Below are 21,413 nucleotides of genomic sequence, written 5' to 3' on the forward strand. Positions count from 1 at the left end.
AAATGGCTAACCCCTTATCCTTCGTCTGTGACCCCTGGTTCTGGACTTCCCCAACATCCAACATTCTTCCTGCATCTAACCTGTCCAATCCCGTCAGAATTTTATATGTTTCAATGAGATCCCCTCTCATTCTTCTAAATTCCAGTGAATATAAGCCTAATCGATCCAGTCTTTCTTCATATGTCAGTCCTGCCATCCCGGAAATCAGTCTGGTGAACCTTCGCTGCACTCCCTCTATAGTAAGAATGTCCTTCCTCAGATTAGGAGACCAAAACTGCACACAATATTCAAGGTGTGGTCTCACCAAGGCCCTGTACAACTGCAGTAAAACCTCCCTGCTCCTATACTCAAATCCCCTAGCTATGAAGGCCAACATGCCATTTGCTTTCTTCACTGCCTGCTGTACCTGCATACCAACTTTCAATGACTGATGTACCATGACACCCAGGTCTCGTTGCACCTCCTCTTTTACTAATCTGTCACCATTCAGATAATAATCTGCCTTCCTGTTTTTGCAACCAAAGTGGATAACCTCCACTTATCCACATTACACTGCACCTGCCATGCATTTGCCCATTCACCTAACCTGTCCACGTCACCCTGCAGCCTCCTAGCATCCTCCTCGTAGCTCACACTGCCGCCCAGCTTAGTGACATCTGCAAACTTGGAGATATTACATTCAATTCCTTTGTCTAAATCATTAATGTATATTGTAAATAGCTGAGGTCCCAGCACTGAACCCTGCGGTACCCCACTAGTCACTGCCTGCCATTCTGAAAAGGACCCATTTATTCCTACTCTTTGCTTCCTGTCTGCCAACCAGTTCTCTATCCATGTCAATACATTACCCCCAATACCATGTGCCTTAATTTTGCACACTAATCTCTTGTGTGGGACCTTGTCAAAAGCCTTTTGAAAGTCCAAATACACCATATCCACTGGTTCTCCCTTATCCACTCCACTGATTAAATCCTCAAAAAATTCTAGAAGATTTGTCAAGCATGATTTCCCTTTCATAAATCCAAACTGACTTGGACCAATGCTGTTACTGCTTTCCAAATGCGCTGCTATTACATCTTTAATAATTGATTCCAACATTTTCCCCACTACTGATGTCAGGCTAACCAGCCTATAATTCCCTGTTTTCTCTCTCCCTCCTTTTTTAAAAAGTGCGGTTACATTAGCTACCCTCCAATCCATAAGAATTGAACCAGAGTATATAGAATGTTGGAAAATGCATCCACTATTTCTAGGGCCACTTCCTTAAGTACTCTGGGATGCAGACTATCAGGCCCTGCGGATTAACAAACTCGCCAGTAATGACACACCATAGATGAATAAAGAAATAAGAGCAAACTTGAAACTAAACAAAAAGGTATACACTAAGCACATAGGCAACAAAAGAAAAAGACAAAATGGAATCTGAAAAGGTTAGGAAAGAAGTAAATAAAAGTTAGGCTAGCAATGAGAAACTACAAATTTTATCAAGGAATATAAAAATAAATAGCACCGTATTCCACAGACAAATAAATAACAAAAGAAAAATCATGATAGGGATACGGCCACTAAGGGATACACACGAGAAACTTACAAATAATGGCATCAAAACGGTAGAAATATGAAATAATTACTTTGCCTCGAAGACTAACATGGTGGACATGACATTAGAAGAAGAAATCAAAAAAGAGATAAAAACATTTAAGAACGAAAGAGGGAGATAATTGATAGACTAATCAAACTTAGCGAGGATGAAACCCCTTGATTGCACTCACACATATTAAAAGAGGTTAGGGAAGAGATGACAGAAGCACTATTTTCTTCTTATTTGTTCCAGAATCTGGGCCTTGCTGGCAAGGCGAGCATTGGATGGGCAATAAATGTTGAGAAAGTGGTGGTGAGCTGCCTTCTTGAACCACTGTAGTCCTTAGAACATAAGAACATAATCTTATACGTTTCGATCACCTCTTGTTCTTCTGAATTCCAATGAGTTGAGGCCCAACCTACTCAGCCTTTCCTCATAAGTCAACCCGCTCATCTCTGCAATCAACCTAGTAAACATTCTCTGAACAGCCTCCAAAGCAAGTATATCATTTCGTAAATATGGAAACCAAAACTGCGTGCAGTATTCCAGGTGTGGCCTTATATAGCTGTCGTAAGACTTCCCTGCTTTTATACTCCATCCCCTTTGCAATAAAGGACAAGGTACCATTGGTCTTCCTGATTGCTTGCTGTACCTGCATCCTATCCTTTTGTGTTTCATGCACAAGTACCCCCAGGTCCCACTGTACTGCGGCAATTTGCAATCTTTCTCCATTTAAATAATAACTTGCTCTTTGATTTTTTTTCTGCCAAAGTGCATGACCTCACACTTTCCAACATTATACTCCATCTGCCAAATTTTTGTCCACTCACTTAGCCTGTCTATGTCATTTTGCAGATTTTTTGTGTCCTCCTCACACATTGCTTTTGCTCCCATCTTTGTAGCATCAGCAAACTTGGCTACGTTACACTCAGTCCCTTCTTCCAAGTCGTTGATATAGATTGTAAATAGTTGGGGCCCCAGCACTGATCCCTGCGGCATCCCACTAGTGACTGGTAGTCAACCATAGAATGAACTATTTATCCCGACTCTCTGTTTTCTGTTAGTTAGCCAATTCTCTATCCATGCTAATATATTACCACCAACCCCGTGGTGAAGGTACTCTCACATCATCATCATCATCATAGCCAGTCCCTCGAAATTGAGGAAGACTTGCCTCCACTCCTAAAGTGAGTTCTTTGGTGGCTGAACATTCCAACATGAGAGCCACAGACCCTGTCACAGGTGGGACAGATATTTGTCGGGGGAAGGGGCGTTGGTGCTGATTTACCACACGCTCCTTCCGCTGCCCGCGCCTGACCGCTTCACGCTCGCAGCGTTGAGATTCGAAGAGCTTAACGCCCTCCCGGATGCACTTTCTCCATCTAGGGCAGTCTTTGGCCAGGGTCTCCCAGGTGTCAGTGGTGATGTCACACTTCACCAGGGAGAATTTGAGGATGTCCTTGTAATGTTTCCGGTGCCCACCTTTGGCTCGTTTGCCATGAAGGAGCTCCGCATATAGCAGTTGCTCAGCAAGTCTCGTGTCTGGCATGCGAACTAAGTGGCTTGCCCAGCGAAGCTGATCTAGTGTGCTTAGTGCTTCAATGCTAGGGATGTTAGTCTGGGCGAGGACACTGATGTTGGTGCACCTGTCCTCCCAAGGGATTTGCAGGATCTTGCGGCGACGCCATTGGTGACATATCTCCAGCGACTTGATGTGTCTTCTGTAAGTCATCCATGCCTCTGATCCATATAGGAGGGCTGGAATTACTGCAGCCCTGTAGACCATGAGCTTGGTGGTAGGTTTGAGGGCTTGGTCTTCGAACACTCTTTTCCTCAGGCGGCCGAAGGCTGCACTGGCGCACTGGAGGCGATGTTGAATCTCCGCACCAATGTCTGATGTCTGCCTTTGTTGACAAGAGGCTGCCGAGGTATGGGAAGTGGTCCACGTTGTCGAGAGCCGTGCCGTGAATCTTGATGACTGGGGGGCAGTGCTGTGCGGCGAGGACAGGCTGGTGTAGGACCTTTGTCTTACAGATGTTAAGCGTAAGGCCCATGCTTTCAGATGCCTCGGTGAATATCATCGACTATATCCTGGAGTTCAGTCTCCAAATGTGCGCAGACGCAGGTGTCATCCGCGTGCTGCAGTTCAACGACAGAGGTTTGGGTGGTCTTGGACCTGGTCTGGAGGGGGCGTAGATTAAACAGCTTCCTACTGGTTCTGTAGTTTAGTTCTACTCCGGCGGGGAACTTGTTGACAGTGAGGTGGAGCATGGCAGCGAGGAAGATTGAGAAGAGGGTTGGAGCGATGACGCAGCCCTGTTTGACCCAGGTTCGGAGGTGAAATGGGTCTGTAACAGATCCGCTGATAAGGATCTCAGACTGCATGTTGTCGTGGAGCAGGCGAAGGATGTTGACAAACTTTTGGGGGCACCCAAAACGGAGGAGGACGCTCCATAAGCCCTCACGGTCGACAGTGTCAAAGGCCTTTGTAAGATCGAAAAAGGTCATGTATAAGGGCTGGCGCTGCTCCCTGCATTTTTCCTGCAGCTGTCGCGCTGCAAAGATCATGTTCGTTATTCCCCGTAGGGGACGAAATCCGTACTGTGACTCTGGGAAGAGCTCCTCGGTCATAGGGAGAAGACAGTTGAGGAGGACTCTAGCGACAACCTTCCCAGTGGTTGATAGCAGGGAGATTCCCCGGTAGTTGCCACAGTTGGATTTGTTCCCCTTTTTAAAAATGGACACGATCACTGCATCTCTGAGATCTCCCGGCATGCTCTCCTCCCTCCAAGAGAGATGAGGTCATGTATCCGCGCCAACAGCGCCTCTCCGCCATATTTTAGCGCCTCAGCAGGAATTCCATCTGCACCCATAGCCTTGTTATTCTTGAGCTGTTTTATGGCTTTGCCTACCTCTTGCAGCGTTGGAGTTTCACTGAGGTGGTGGCAGGTTGCATGCTGCGGGATGGAGTTGAGAACACTCAAAGGCAGAGTCTCGATTGAGGAGATCTTCAAAGTGCTCCTTCCAGCGGGCCCTGACAGTCTCGGTGTCCTTGATGAGTGTTTCCGCGTTCTTTGCCAGGAGTGGGGTGGGGCCTTGGGAGTTTGGACTGTCGGTGGCCTTGACTGCAGTGAAGAATCCTCGTATGCCGTGGCTGTCGGCTAGTTGTTGTATCACCTGCGCTTTCTCCATCCACCACCTATTCTTTAGGTCCCGGGTTTTTGTTGGACCTCAGCCTTGAGCCGTCTGTAATGTTGCTTTGTAGCTCCCGAGTTTGGTTGTTGCTTGAGGCTCAAAAATGCTCTGCACTTACGATCTTTTATTTTTTGGATCTCCTGATCTGTTTTCATCAAACCAGTCCTGGCGTTTTCTGGTTGAGTAACCAAGTGTCTTTTCACAGGCACTGGTTATGGAGGCCTGGAGGGTAGACTAAGCGCTGTGGGCATTCAGCATCTCAGGGTCATCAAGGCATGCCAGATTGGCTGTGAGGCGCTGGCTGTATAGGGCTCTCTTAGCTGGGCCTTTAAGTGCCCCGGCATTAATTTTTTTGCGACACTGCTTCTGCTGTCCCCTCTGCTTTGGGGTTATGTTAATATTGATGATGGATCGGATTAGGCGATGGCCCATTCAGCAGTCATCAGCTCCCGTCATGGCACGGGTGATGCGCACATCCTTGCGATCCTTGGCTTGGACAATGACATAGTCCAACAGGTGTCAGTGTTTGGAGCGAGGGTGTTGCCACGATGCCCTGTATTTGTCCCTCTGGTGGAACAGGGTGTTGGCGATGAGGAGTTTGTGTTCTAGACATTTTGTCAAGAGTAGGGTGCCGTTGGAGTTGGATTTCCCTACCCCCTCTCTGCCAATCACGCCTCCCCAGAGGGCTATGTCTTTGCTGACCCTAGCATTAAAGTCTCCGAGGAGGATCAATTTGTCGTCCTTAGGGACGCAGGACAGGGATGTCTCGAGGTTGGAATAAAAACCTTCTTTAGCCTCATCCGTTGCATCGAGTGTTGGGGCGTATGCACTGATGACTGTGGCGCATTGGTTCCAGGATAGGGTAAGGTGAAGGGTCATCAGGAGTTCGTTAATCCCACAGAGGGAGTCTTTTAGGCGGCCAACCAGTTCATTTTTGACAGCGAAGCCGACTTCATGAAAGTGGCGTTCTTCCTCTGGTTTTCCTTTCCAGAAAAAGGTATAACCTCCACCATGTTCCTTAAGCTGGCCTTCCCCTGCACGCCGGGTCTCGCTTAGGGCAGCGATGTCGATGTCAAAGAGTCTAAGCTCCCGGGCAACTATGGCGGTGCGGCGTTCCAGCCTGTCGCTGTTGGAGTTGTCCATTCGGGTACTGACGTTCCAGGCCCCGAACTTCATATTAAATGAGTGGAAGATGCCTGCGCGTGAGTTCTTTTAACGTGGGGTGGTCGTTGCACACCAACCACCACACGGGCTTAGCTGAGCAAGGTCTTGGTCCAGTGGCAAGGGGGTCCAAGACGACTAGAGACCAGGCACTGCTATATAAGTCTAGTTGCCTACGGCGAGATGTTGGCCGCAAGCTTGCCGCTGAGTAGCGCCCTTCATGGTAGGTGGCCTGCTGCTTGGTTGGAGCAGGCATTGAGGGGGTCAGCAGTCCCCTGGAGTTCAGTGTGGTAGGTCAGGGTGGTCACAGCCATGGTACTCACCATGTGCTGGGGGAGAAGAGGCCAGGTCATCAGTGGAGAAGGAGAGGCCCAGTCGTCGTTGAAGGGGAAGTAGTTGAGGCCAATTCACTAAATATATTCAAAAGGGAGTTAGATGAAGTCCTTACTACTCGGGGGATCAAGGGTTATGGCGAGAAAGCAGGAAGGGGGTACTGAAGTTTCATGTTCAGCCATGAACTCATTGAATGGCGGTGCAGGCTAGAAGGGCTGAATGGCCTACTCCTGCACCTATTTTCTATGTTTCTATGTTTCTAAAGCTCGATCACCGTTGAGGAGTTGAGGTCCAGCCGTCGTTGAGGGAGAAGGAGAGGACAGCCGTCATCACTGAAGAGAGGCCCAGTCCTCGTCACTGGAGGAGGCCCGATCGTCGCTAGAGGAGGTCCGGTCGTCATAGGAGGTTGCCCAGTCGCCGTTGGAGGGGGCCTGTCGCTGTTGGAGGGGGCCTGATCGTCGTCAGAGGAGGTCCGGTCGCCGTTGGAGGGGGCCCTGTCGCCATTGGAGGGGGCCTGATCGTCGCCAGAGGAGGTCCGGTCGCAGTTGGAGGAGGTCTGATCACCATTGGAGGGGGCCCGATCGCCGTTGAAGGGGGCCTGATCGCCGTTGGAGGCTTATCTGGCTCGCAGGGCGTCGTCGAGGATCGGGTGGGGCAGCTGAGTCAATGTCGAAGGAGCAGATCGCACAGAGAAGGTCGCTGAAGGAGGGAAGAGGTCCAGGTCCAGTTCACTGCTGTAGCAGGAATCTCGGTCGCCATTGGTGGTCATCGTCATCGAAGAGTGGTATGGGGTTTAGGAGGAAGATTCGCGCATGAGGTAGGCCTAAATTTGTGGATTATAGGAATAAGGATTTAAGGTAAAGTTTAAGAGAATGTACGCCCTATTAGGGTCTATTAAGGTTAGAGAAGGTTTAGACAGTGGGAGAGGAGGAGGTTGAGAGTGAATGTTGTCAGATGGCTCAAGATTCTAAGTTTAAGTTTGTTTTCTCAGAGAAGCAAGATGGCCGCCGGGGTGGCAGCTCCCCGAGGAGCTCCCCTGAGAAAACAAATTTAAACTACTCTCATAGTGTTGTTAGGGAAGGAGTTCCAGTATTTTGACCCAGCAATGATGAAGGAACGGCGATATATTTCCAAGTCAGGATGGTGTGTAATTTTAGTGGAATTGTAGGTGATGGTGCTCCCATGCAATTGCTGCCCTTATCCTACTAGGTGGTAGAGGTCGCAGGTTTATGAGATGCTGCTGAAGAAGCACTTGCGAATTGCTGCAGTGTATCTTCTAAATGGTAAACACTGCAGCCACAGTGTGCCAGTGATGGAGGGTGTGAATGTTTAAGGTGGTGAATGGGGTGCCAATCAAGCGGGCCGCGTTGTTCTGGATGGTGTCGAGCTCCTGGAGTGGTATGGAGCTGCACTCATCCAGCCAAGTGGAGAGTATTCCATCACACTCCTGACTTGTGTCTTGTAAATGGTGGAAAGGCTTTGGGGAGTCAGGGAATGAGACACTCGTTGCAGAATACTCAGCCTCTGAGCCACTCTTGTTGCCACAGTATTTATGTGGCTGGTCCAGTTAAGTGTCTGGTCAATGGTGATCCCCAGGATGGAGGATTTGGCGATGGTAATGCCGTTGAATATCAAGGAGAGGTGGTTAGAGTCTCGCTTGTTGGAGATGGTCATTGCCTGACACTTGTGTGGCGTGAATTTTACTTGCCACTTATCAGCCCAAGCCTGAATGTCATCCAGGTCTACGAGCATGGACAACAAGGAGTTGCGAATGGAACTGAACACTGTGCAATCATCAGCGAACGTTCCTACTTCTGATCTTATGACGGAGGGAAGGTCATTGATGAGGCAGCTGAATATGGTTGGGCCTAGGACTGTCCTGAGGAACTCCTGCTGCAATGTCCTGGGGCTCGGATGATTGATCTCCAACTTCCACAACCATCTTTCTTTGTGCTAGGTATGACTTCAATCAGTGGAGAGTTTTCCCCCTGATTCCGATTGACTTCAATTTTACTCTGGATCCTTGATTCCACACTCAGACAAATGCTGCCTTGATGTCAAGGGCAGTCACTGTCATCTCACCTCTGGACTTTAGCTCTTTTGTCCATGTTTGGACCAAGGCTGCAATAAGAACTGCAGCTGAGTGGTCCTGGCAGAACCCAAACTGAGCATCAGTGAACAGGTTATTGGTGAGTGAGTGCTACTTGATAACACTGTCGACGACACATTCCATCACTTTACTGATGATTGAAAGTAGATTGATGGGGCGGTAATTGGCCTGATCGGATTTGTCCTGCTTTTTTTGGACAGGACATACCTGGGCAGTTTTCCACATTGTCGGGTAAATGCGAGTGTTGTAGCTGTATTGGAACAGTTTAGCTAGTTCTGGAGCACAATTCTTCAGCATGACAGCCAGGAAGTCGTTGGGGCCCATAAGCCTTTGCTGTGTCTAGTGCGCTCAGGTGTTTCTTGATACATGTGGAGTGAATCGAATTGGTTGAAGACTGGCTTCTGTGATGGTGGGGACCTCAGGAGGAGGCCGATATGGATCGGCACTTCTGGCTGAAGATGGTTGCAAACATTTCAAACTTGTCTTTTGCACTTGCATGCTGGGTTCTGCCATTATTAAGGTTGGGGATATTCATGGAGCCTCCTCCTCCCATTAGTTGTTTAATTGTCCACCACCATTCACGACTGGATCTGGCAGGACTGCAGAGTTTTGATCTGATCTTTTGATTGTGGAATTGCTTAGCTCTGTTTATAGCATGCTGTTCGCATGCATGTTGCCCTGTGTTGCAGCTTCCCCAGATAGGTACCTCATTTTTAAGTACACCTAGTGCTGCTCCTGGCATGCTCGTCTGCACTCCTCATTGAACCATGGTTGGTCCCCGGCTTGATGTTAATGCCAGAGTGAGAGATATGCCAGGCAATGAGGTTACAGATTGTGGTGGAATAAAATTCTGCTGCTGCTGATGGCCCAGTTTTGAGCTGCTAGATCTGTTCTGAATCTATCCCATTTAGCACGGCGGTAGTGCCATGCAATACAATACAGGTGTCTTCAATGTGAAGATGGGACTTTGCCTCCACAAGGACTGTGTGGTGTTCACTGCTAACAATGCTGCCATGGACAGATGCATCTGAGACAGATAGAGGACGAGGTCAAGTCGGCTTTTCCCTCGTGTTGGTTCCATCACCACCTGCTGCAGACCCAGTCTGGCAGCTATGTCCTTCAAGCCTCGACCAGCTCCGTCAATAGGTGGTGCTACCGAGCCAATCTTGGTGATGGACATTGAAGTCCCCCACCCAGAGTATATTCTGTGCCCTTGCTACCCTCAGTGCTTCTTCCAAGTGGTGTTCAATGCAGAGGTGTACTGATTCATCAGCTGAGGGAGGGCAGTTGGTTGTAATCAGCAGGAGGTTTCCTTGCCCATGCTTGACCTGAAGCCATGAGACATCATAGGGGCCGGAGTCAATGTTGATAACTCTCAAGGCCACTCCCCACCGACTGTGTCATCACCTTGGGTGGGTCTGTCCCTGCCGGTGGGACAGGACATACCCAGGTATGGTGATGGACATTGACGGAAAGGTATGATTCTATGAGAATAACTATGTCAGGCTTGACTAGTCTGTGGGACAGCTCTCCCAATTTTGGCACAAGTCCCCAGATGTGGTGAGTAGGACTTTGCAGGGCCGACTGGGCTGGTGTGCCTTTGTCATGTCTGTAGTCATGCCAAGGTCGATGCAAAATGATCCTTCCAGTTTTATTCTTATTATTGTTTCTTGTAGCAGTTTGTTACAACTGAGTGGCTTGCTAGGCCATTTCAGAGGGCAATTACATCTGGAATCACATATAGGTCAGACAAGGATGGCAGATTTCCTTCCTTAAAGGACATTAGTGAACCAGATGCGTTTTGACGACAATCAGGTAGTTTCATGGTCACCATTACTGACACTAGCATTTTAATTCCAGATTCCCCACCTGCCGTGGTGGAATTTGAACTCAAGTCTCCGGATTATTAGTCTAGGCCTCTGGATTATTAGTCCTGTAACTTAACCACTATGCTACCGTTCCCAACTGCTACATTATGTATAGAAATTTATTAGAAAAGGGAATAGTGTCGGAGGACTGGGAGACAGCTAAAGTGATTCCTATATTTAAAAAGGGAGATAGGACAGTCCAGAGAACTAAAGACCAATTAGCTTAATGTCACTGGAATCCTTCTGCAAAGATGTAAAAGAAAAACATCTAGGGCTAGACTTTCGTCACCTCATCGCCCATGTAAGGGAAAGGCCCATGAGATGCAGCAGCGCTGCACAGCCCAATGTTAAGCGCCTATGAGGCATCCACCCTGTTAGCGCCCTAGGAAAGAAGTGGAGAGCTTGATTTTGCACTCCACTTCCTTTCAGGGGCAGTAACACAAATTTCTGGAGAGGGGAGAGACTTCAGCACCTGACGCTAAGTCTCGTGCCTCCTGATTTTACCGCCACCCAAACGGGGAGATACTGAATTTCTCCCCTTAAGTATCTAAATGGGGTAGAGCAGCAGAGGGATCTGAGGGTACAGATACACAATCACTATAGGCGCAGGTTAATAAGGCCATAAAAACGCAAGAAAAACGCTGGGGTTCATTTCTGGAGAGATAGAATTGAAAGGCAGAGAAAATATGTTAAACTAGTATAGACTTTGGTTGGACCACACTTGGAGTATAGTGAATAGTTCTGGTCTCCATAATATAAAAAGGATATAGAAGCACTGGAGAAGGTGTAAAAATGATTTACTAGAATTACACCAGAACCTTGAGGCTATACCCATCAGGAAAGTTTAAACAGGCTGGGGCTCTTTTCTTCTGATAAGAGAAGACAGAGGGGTGACATGATAGTGGTCTTTAAGATTATGAAAGGTTTGATAGCGTAGACGTAGAGAAAGTGTTTCCACCTGGGGTGGGTGGGCATGGGGAGACCGGAACTAGGAGCCATAAATATAAGATAGTCATTAATAAATCCAATAGGGAATTCAGGAGAAACCTATTTACCCAAAGAGTGGTTAGAATGTGGAATTCATTTCCACAAGGAGTAGTTGAGGCAACTAAGCATGGTAGGAGTAGAGGGATATGTTGATGGGGTTAGATGAAGAAGGGTGAGAGGAGGTTCATGTGCAGCATAAAAACCGTCATTAACCTGCTGTGCTGATTGGCCTGTTTCTGTGCTGTAAATACAATGTAAGACTATGCAATATTTGAAGAAGCGCAATGGAGTTTTTATTGCATTTTGTTCATTATTCCCTGCTCAAGCAACACCAACGGAAACAGGTTTGGCCCCAATATCTACAGATCTTTGATCCAAGCAGAAGTATTGCAATTTTCCCCTAGGAACCTAGAATCCAGGCTCAATGGGAGGGTGGGCGGCAGGGGTTTGTCCTAACTAAGTACAACTGGAGATTTCTATGCCCTTCTGAACTCCCTAGTTTTATTTAGGTGCGACTTACTTTAAAAGAAGATAAGCCCCCTTGTCAGACCCAAAAGCTGTCAGAATTTTTCAGTGATCCTCTTGGTGATCTCCACCGAGCAGCCAGGAAACCTATACATTTCCTTTCATCAGGCATATTGGCCTCCTGGTGGATCCTAGGTTGGCGTCAACGAAACCAGTGGCCTATTAGTCCCCTCCTTGGCCACACCCCTAATATAGTGGACAACGTTTGGGCCAGTGAAGAATGCTCAACAAACAGACCCTCAAGAAAACTTACAATGAGGGCTAAGACCTTCCATATTTCAATCTTGTCCTAATTCATGGGCCTTCTGCCACACTCCCACCGATGATGGTGGGAAAAAAGTGGAAACCCCACAGATATTTGAGACTATCCATGTCAGGTCATTCATTCACTTACTGTTTGCCAGCAGCTGTTGTGTACAAATTGGTAGCCAAATAGGTATAGTGTCAGCATCCACATCTATGCTGAAGACACCCAGCTCTACATTTACATGCTTTGCAGTACCATTGTAAGGCTGCCTGTCTGACATTAACTTGTGGATAAGTCAAAACATCCTCTAACATCAGAAGGGTGTAAGGCAGCAGCCTGGAATTCTGAAGTAAAGGTAAAAATTTACTTTTTTAAACTTCTGGATGAGTCCCCTTCAACAGGGGGCTTAGAGGAGAACTCCATGAAGTCTCTGTGAGTGTGGGGGCCTGGATGCCATTTGTTATAATGGCGGCCAGGTGCTGGAGACCATGGCAATAAGCTGGGTGCCAGAGATACAGTTGGAGTGGTGTGGATATCCGATAGCCCCATGTTAATTTGTTGCCCTCCTTCTCACCCCAAAAACTGCTGGGACCAGTCAATTTAGAATTTTCATCTCATTTTCAAATTTATGCACAGGCGTTTCCCACACTGCCTCTGCAACTTCTTCCGGCCTTATATTCTCTCCCTTATTCTTTGTTCTCTAACACATTTCGCGTGCCCCTCCTCCCTTTGCCCCACCATCATTAGCAGAATTTAACTTTTAAACTCTTCCAACTTTCTACTTCACTCTTCATCTTTAAAAGCCTTCCAAAAACCCATCTTTTCAACCAAATTTTTGGTCACCCACTATGACTTAATATTCATTCCTTTTCATTTCTTCACTCTGTAAAGTGCCTGGAGATGTTTTTGAATACCAAAGCCACTACAGGAATGCAAGCTGCTGTTGTTGTCATCTATATTTAGCAAGGGAAACAAATTGCCAATCATACTACAGGGCCATCAGTCTTGTGTCAATACTGGGTATAATAATAGAAACCATGCTAAGGAATAGGCTGGAGGAGTACCTGTATAATAATAGTTTAATAAGTAACAGTTAGCATGAAAGAAGAAAGACTTGACTTTAAATAGCGTGTTTCATTTACTCAGGATGTCCTAGAGTGCTTCACAGCCAATGGAGTAATTTTGGAAGTGTAGTCATTGTTGTAACGCAGAGTAACACAGCAGCCAATTTACACACAGAAAGAGCCAACAAACAGCAATGAGATAAATTCCCAGATAATTTTTGGGGACAATTTGGTTGAGGAATAATTGTTGGCCAGGACACCCAGATAATCTCCTACTTTTCTTCAAATAGAGCAATGTGTCCTTTTATCACTTGAACTAGCAAACTGTGAAAATATGAGAAAGTTAAAATGTGAGTACTTGTAACTTGAAATCAGATGTAATCTGAGATCAATAATAAGTACATAATTGTGAAACAAGAATATTCATTACAAATGGCAATGAACCAATTTTCTTCAATTGTTCCAAGAGAAACTGGACACCCAAGCAATTACTATAATAAAAAGGAAAGGACTTGCATTTATATAGCCTCTTTCACGACCTTGGGACATCATAAAGTGTTTTAGAGCCAATGAACTATTTCTGAAGTTTAGTCACTGTTGTAATGTAGGGAAACAGCAATTTACGCACAGAGCCCAAGGACAGCAATGAGATACATGACCAGTCAATCTGTTTTTTTAGTGATGTTGGTTGAGGGATAAATATTGGCCAGGATCTTTTACATCGGGGTTTCCAGTTAACATCTCAACCGAATGATAGCACCTCCACCAGTGCAGCACTCCCTCATTATGGCACTGAAGGATCAGCCTGGAGTGAGGCGTGAAACCATGTCCTTCTGACTTAGTGGCAAGAGTGCTACCAATGAGCCAAGCATCTAAAAAATTAACAGTTCAGAGGTGCAACCTGCCAAAATCTCTTGGGAATGCTGATTAATACATTCTGTAAAGATTTGGGGAGGAGATTATTTCTCAATGTCCATACAAAGAAATAAATCAAAGAAATGTTCAGGAATTTCTTTCTCTCATTTTATTTTTCTTAGACATCTGTAGTTGGTCAGCACCCAGCTCTCTGAAGCCTGAGGATGTGGTCTAATGCAACTGAATGTGAATGATCATAATCATATTCAATGTGTGGGTGTGTGCAAATCGGTTGTTGAAATTATACACTTGTACCTTTGCATCTGGGAGTTCTTCCTCTTCTGTATCTACTTTCTCTGCACTTCCAGATATAACAATGTCAATGGCTGAAGTGACATCATCAGCTTCACTCTCTAGGTAATGAAATAGGAAAGGCGGTTAAATTGTAGATGAGCTAAATTAATCTCTCCCTTCCCTCAAATATTCAAGCTAAAGCTGTAAAACACTCAAGGGCCAAAATTGCCCTCCGCCCCAAACGGGGTGCACTTACTGTTTTTTATGGGGCGGGGAATACAGTGATATTCATCTCTTTAATTTTTTTTGTGTCGATGAGGTGTTCCAGGCGGCTGCGGGGCGCAAGTGCCGTTGGGTCGGTTTGGGGGTCACTCCGCATCACTGATGATGTCAGAGTACCACGTCGCACTGACGCGTCACAACGTCCCTCCCTTTCAATTAAAGGGGAGGGCCACTGTGTGCTCTGCAGCCACTTTAGTGGCACCCACTGGGCCACCAGGGAGGGTTTTGGCTGGGCCACTGGCCCGATACCCAAGAGGGGGTGCCGGGCTGCCTGTTGGGCTGCCTGTTGGCTGCCCGGTCGAACACATGGTTGCCATTGTCAGGCCAACGTCAGAGTCGGATGACAATTAAAATAAAAAGCCCTCCCCTTTAAGGGCAGACGCGCCACCCAACCACAAGAAGCTTCCGGCCGTGAAAAGCTGTCAGGGGCACTGACCAGTGGCTGATCCGCTCTCGCGGGGCAAATTCCTGTAGGGCAAATTCCCACCAGGGGCGGAAGGAGGGATCGCCGCCGGTCGGTAAGTGGTTGGCGCGTGCCCGACGGTGCGGGAATATGGCCAGGGCACTCCCGTACACCACTCCAAAAATAAAGGAGGGCAATTTAGAAAATATTGGACCCTCTACGTCAACCGAGCGGTGATTGTTTTCCATAATTACATAATAAATAGGAGCAGGAGTAGGACATTTGGCCCTTCGTGCCTATTCCGCCATTCAATAAAATCGTGGCTGATCTGATCCTGATCTCAACTCCACTTCCCCGCCTGCTCCCCATAACCCTTGACTCCCTTATCATTCAAAAATATGTCAATTTCCACCTTAAATACATTCAATGACCCAGCTCCACAGCTTTCTGGGGCAGAGAATTCCAAAGGTTCACGACCCTCTGAGAGAAGAAATTCCTCCTCATTTCCATTTTAAATGGGCGACCCCTTATTCTGAAACTATGCCCCCGAGATTCTCCCACAAGTGGAAACATCCACTCTGCATCTAAGCTGTCAAGCCCCCTCAGAATTTTATACATTTCAAAAAGATCACCTCTCATTCTTCTATACTCCAATGAGTATAGGTTCAGCCTTTCTTCATATGACAACACCTTCATCTCAGGATTCAACCTCGTGAACCTTCTCTGAACTGTCTCCAATACAAATATATTCCTCCTTAAATAAGGAGACCAAAACTGAATGCAGTACTCCAGGTGTGGTCTTACCAACGCCCTGTACAGTTGTAGCAGGACTTCCCTACTTTATGCTCCATCCCCCGTGCAAAAAAGGCTAACATTCCATTTGCCTTTCAAATTATTTGTTATACTTTTTGTGTTTCATGTACAAGGACCCCAGATCCTTCTGTACTGTAGCATTTTGTAATCTCTTTCCATTTAAATAATAATTTGCTTTTTTATTTTTCCTACGAAAGTGACCTCACATTTTCCCACATTGTACTCCATCTGCCAAATTTTTGCCCACTCACTTAGCTTGTCTATATCACTTTGCAGACTTTTTGGGCTAGATTTTCCATTATTTTTGCATGCATAACGCCCACTTAACATCCATTTTATCTGCTGAAATGAGGTATAACGCCCAGATATTGCCCATTTAGCCACAGAATGGAAACGGACGCCCATTTTTGGGACATTTATCGGCGAGCATTACTTTCACCATGTACATAACGGCAGGAAAAAATAATACACCCCGCCCACTTTTTTGGGGCGGAATCATCAGAATGGGCGAAACCAACACCCGTAATATCGCCCAGCGTTACTTTCCGCACGTAATTAACGCCAAGATTCAATAATACCGACCGCCCACTTTTTTTTGGTCGTAAAGATCACATTTGCCGAAATTAACACCCAGGAGATCGCCCAGAGTCACTTTCACCACCTCGCACATATCTCGCCCACAATATTGCTTGCCCAAAACACCGCTCTGAAAAAGTGGAACTGTTCTGAATGAATCACAGTGGTGTGGGCACCATTTTTCAAATCGCAGGTCGCTTCATTGAAAAGGCTGCTTCAACTTCGGAGGAGTTTGAATTGACTCTGGAGTTCTTCTCAGGTGAAGTGACCATCTCAACAGACACCTTTTCAGACTCTGGATGATTGGGGTTTACTGTAAGTGTCTTTTAGTGTGGAAATGATTGCTGCTGATTAATCGATATGATACTTTCATTGGAATAGGGCCAGCCATTTTTCAACCTGCATCAATGAATATGCAGATGCTGCAGAGTGCAAATGGCACAACGTCGAATGCACATCATTATGTGCCCAATGTAAGACGTGCCAGAATGAGGAGAAGGTCCAGACCATACACACACCGCACTTACAGGGAGAAGAGGTCTTACCTCGATGTGACAGAGCACACCTGCCTTCGGAGACTGCGCTTCCATAAGGTGCTGATCACTGAAATATGTGAGCTCATCAAGCCAGATATGCAGCCTGCCATCAGGACATCACTGTTGGTCGATGTCAAGGTCAACGCGGCACTGTCTTTCTACGCATCGGGTTCCTTTCGGGCCTCCGTCATCGAGATTTTCCCTCTGTCTCACCATGCCACACATCGCTGTATTAGACAGGTTACGGAGGCCCTGTACGCGCGCTTAGGATAGACTTTATCAGCTTTCCCATGACCACGGAGGCTCAGACTGACAGGACTGGAGCATTCTACCACATTGCAAGGTTCCCCAGGGTGCAGGGAGCAATACAGTGTACTCACATCGCCATGCGGGCACCTTCTCAGGACGTAAGAGCTTTTTCGTAACAGAAAAGGATTTCACTCCCTGAAGGTACAACTTGTTGTCGACCACAACTGGATAATAATGGCAGTGAATGCCAAATGTCTGGGCAGCTTCGATGAGGCTCACATCCTGCGTGAGAGCGCTGTCTCTGACATGTTTAAGAGATAGCCACAAGGACAATGCTGGATGCTTGGTGACAACCGATATGGCCCAGTCACGTGGCTGATGACCACACTATGTGACACCCACACCGAGGCCGAGAAGCGATACAACCAGAGCCACAGAGACACACGCAATGTAGTACAGAAAACAATAACTGTGCTTAAGCAGCGTTTTAGATGCCTGGAGCACTCACGACGGGAGCTACAATACAACCCTGAGCAAGTAGCTAAATTCGTGGTCGTGTGCTCCATACTGCACAACCTGGCTATCAGGAGGGAACAAGAATTGCCAGAAGGGGCTGATGGTCCACCTCAGGTGAGAGAGGAAGAGGAGGACGAAGGGCTGGACACTGTGCTAGGGCCAATCAGGCTGACTGTGCAACTATGCCCATGCCCCCCTCCAGACCGCAGGAAAGGGCCTGTGGTGGCTACATAGCTGCAAGACTCTTACATTAGGAGCTCATAACTGAACAATTTGCCTGAAAGAACGTTGCTGTGATTGACAACGCTGACACACTGCTGTGGGTGTGCAGCTCAGATATCAAAGTGGGCATCACCTTGGTGCCAGTCAAAGTTTAATTTGATTCAATTTAAGTTTTATTTAACCCTTTCATGTTAAGTAATCACCAGTATGTAATGGTCCAGCTATCTGAGACAATGTGCAACAAGTTTATGTTGAATAAAAAACATTTTATATGACCATTGGTCTGAAATCATAAGTATCACGGGCAAAAACACTCAATTCCTTCATCTAAATCATTAATGTATATTGTAAAGAGCTGGGATCGTAGCACTGAGCCCTGCAGCACTCGACTAATCACTGCCTGCCATTCTGAAAAGGACCCGTTTATCCCGACTCTCTGCTTCCTGTCTGCCAACCAGTTCTCTATCCACGTCAGTACATTACCCCCAATACCATGTGCTTTGATTTTGCACACCAATCACTTGTGTGGGACCTTGTCAAAAGCCTTTGAAAGTCCAAATACACAACATCCACTGGTTCTCCCTTGTCCACTCTACTAGTTACATCCTCAAAAAATTCCACATTTGTCAAGCATGATTTCCCTTTCATAAATCCATGCTGACTTGGACCGATCCTGTCACTACTTTCCAAATGCGTTGCTATTTCATCTTTAATAATTGATTCCAACATTTTCCCCACTACTGATGTCAGGCTAACCGCTCTATAATTACCCGTTTTCTCTCTCCCTCCTTTGTAAACAGTGGTGTTACATTAGCTACCCTCCAGTCCATAGGAACTGATCCAGAGTCGATGCACTGTTGGAAAATGATCACCAATGCATCCACTATTTCTAGGGCTACTTCCTTAAGTACTCTGGGATGCAGACTATCAGGCCTCGGGGATTTATCGGCCTTCAATCCCATCAATTTCCCTAACACAATTTCCTGCTGAATAAGGATTTCCTTCTTCTCACTAGACCCTCGATCCCCTAGTATTTCCGGAAGGTTATTTGTGTCTTCCTTCGTGAAGACAGAACCAAAGTAGTTGTTTAACTGGTCCACCATTTCTTTGTTCCCCATTATAAATTCACCTGAATCTGACTGCAAGGGACCTACGTTTGTTTTCACTAATTTTTTTCTCTTCACATATCTATGGAAGCTTTTGCAGTCAGTTTTTATGTTCCCAGCAAGCTTCCTCTCATAATCTAGCCACGGTTGAGCCACCTTCCACGTTTTATTTTTACTCAAGACAGGGATGTACAATAGTTGAAGTTCATCCATGTGATCTTTAAATGTTTGCCATTGCCTATCCACCGTTAACCCTTTAAGTATCACTCGCCAGTGTATTCTAGCCAATTCACATCTCATACCATCGAAGTTACCTTTCCCCAAGTTCAGAGCCCTAGTCTCTGAATTAACTGTGTCACTCTCCATCTTAATAAAGAATTCAACCATATTATGGTAATTCTTCCCCAAGGGGCCTCGCACAACAAGATTGTTAATTAATCCTTTCTCATTACACATCACCCAGTCAAGGATGGCCAGCCCTCTAGTTGGTTCCTCAACATATTGGGCTTGAAAACCATCCTTAATACACTCCAGGAAATCCTCCTTCACTGCATTGCTACCAGTTTGGTTAGCCCAGTCAATATGTAGATTAAAGTCGCCCATGATAACTGCTGTACTTTTATTGCACGCATCTCTAATTTCTTGTTTGATGCTGTCCCCATCCTCATTACTACTGTTTGGTGGTCTGTACACAAATCCCACTAGCGTTTTCTGCCCTTTGGTATTCCGTAGCTCCACCCATACAGATTCCACATCATCCAAGCTAATGTCCTTCCTTACTATTGCATTAATTTCCTCTTTAACCAGCAACGCCACCCCACCTCCTTTTAATTTCTGTCCATCCTTTCTAAATGTTGAATACCCCTGGATGTTGAGTTCCCAGCTTTGGTCACCCTGGAGCCATGTCTCCGTGATGCCAATTGCATCATATCCGTTAACTGCTATCTGCGCAGTTAATTCGTCCACCTTATTCCGAATATTCCTCGCATTGAGGCACAGAGCCTTCAGGCTTGTCTTATTAACACCCTTTGCCCCTTTAGGATTTTGCTGTAATGTGGCCCTTTTTGCTTTTTGCCTTGGGTTTCTATGTCCTCCACTTTTACTTTTCTTCTTGCTATCTTTTGCTTCTGCCCCCATTCTACTTCCCTCTGTCTCCCTGCATAGGTTCCCATCCCCCTGCCAAATTAGTTTAACCCCCTCCCCAACAGCACTAGCAAACACGCCCCCTAGGACATTGGTTCCGGTCCTGCCCAAGTGCAGACCGTCTGGTTTGTACTGGTCCCACCTCCCCCAGAACCGGTTCCAATGTCCCAGGAATTTGAATCCCTCCCTTCTGCACCACTCCTCAAGCCACGTATTCATCTGAGCTATCCTGCGATTCCTACTCTGACTAGCACGTGGCACTGGTAGCAACCCTGAGATTACTACTTTTGAATTTAGCTCCTAGCTCCCTAAATTCGTCTTGTAGGACCTCATCCCATCTTTTACCTATATAGTTGGTACCAATATGCACCACAACAGCTGGCTGTTTACCCTCCCCCTTCAAAATGTCTTGCACCTGCTCCGAGACATCCTTGACTCTTGCACCAGGGAGGCAACATACCATCCTGGAGTCTCAGTTGCGGCCGCAGAAACGTCTATCTATTCCTCTTACAATAGAATCCCCTATCATTATTGCTCTCCCACTCTTTTTCCTGCCCTCCTGTGCAGCAGAGCCATCCACGGTGCCATGAACTTGGCTGCTGCTACCCTCCCCTGATGAGTCATCCCCCTCAACAGTACCCAAAGCCGTGTATCTGTTTTGCAGGGGGATGACCACGACCACTGCACTACCTTCCTTCCACTGCTCTTCCTGTTGCTCACCCATCCCCTATCTGGCTGTGTAACCTTTACCTGCGGTAAGACCAACTCACTAAATGTGCTATTCATGTCATTCTCACCATCGTGGATGCTCCAGAATGAATCCACCCGCAGCTCCAGTGCTGCAATGTGGTCTGTCAGGAGCTGCAGCCGGAATCGTGGGAATCAAGCGTTGCCATGCCGTTGCTAAGGACGGCAACACTTTACGGCAGAAGGTCAGAGAGATTTAACGCTACCGCCCGTTTCATATCGCTCACGGTAACGCCCAATTTAAAAAATGGAGTCTAGGGGCTTTGAGAATGGGCGACAAGCCAGCAATCTGAAAATCCATTTTTACCGCCCACGCCAGAAATTACGCCCATTTTTGGTCGATCTGCACAAAAGTGTAAAATCTAGCCCTTTCTGTCTTCCTCACAACTTGCTTTCCCACCCCTCTTTGTATCATCAGCAAACTTAGCTACATTACACTCGGTTCCTTCATCAAAGTCATTGATATAAATTGTAAATAGTTCAGGCCCCAGCACTGATCCCTGTAGCACCTCAGTAGTTACAGTTTGCCAACGTGAATATGACCCATTTATCCCGATTCTCTGTTTTCTTTAGATAGCCAATCCTCTATCCATGCTAAT

General features: G+C 46.6%; 1 protein-coding gene across 2 annotated transcripts in view; it reads right to left on the bottom strand.

The window, feature by feature from the left end:
- dnai1.2 (dynein, axonemal, intermediate chain 1, paralog 2) overlaps nt 1-21,413 on the bottom strand; it is a 610,660-nt gene that overhangs the window by 461,167 nt on the left and 128,080 nt on the right. For both annotated transcript variants that reach the window (XM_070868013.1, XM_070868021.1), the window contains exon 6: nt 14,243-14,340. In XM_070868013.1, coding sequence (XP_070724114.1) covers nt 14,243-14,340 — 98 coding nt within the window. The remainder of the gene's footprint in view (nt 1-14,242; nt 14,341-21,413) is intronic.

Source organism: Pristiophorus japonicus, chromosome 2 (genome assembly GCF_044704955.1).
Source record: "Pristiophorus japonicus isolate sPriJap1 chromosome 2, sPriJap1.hap1, whole genome shotgun sequence".
Taxonomy (NCBI): Eukaryota; Metazoa; Chordata; class Chondrichthyes; family Pristiophoridae; genus Pristiophorus; species Pristiophorus japonicus.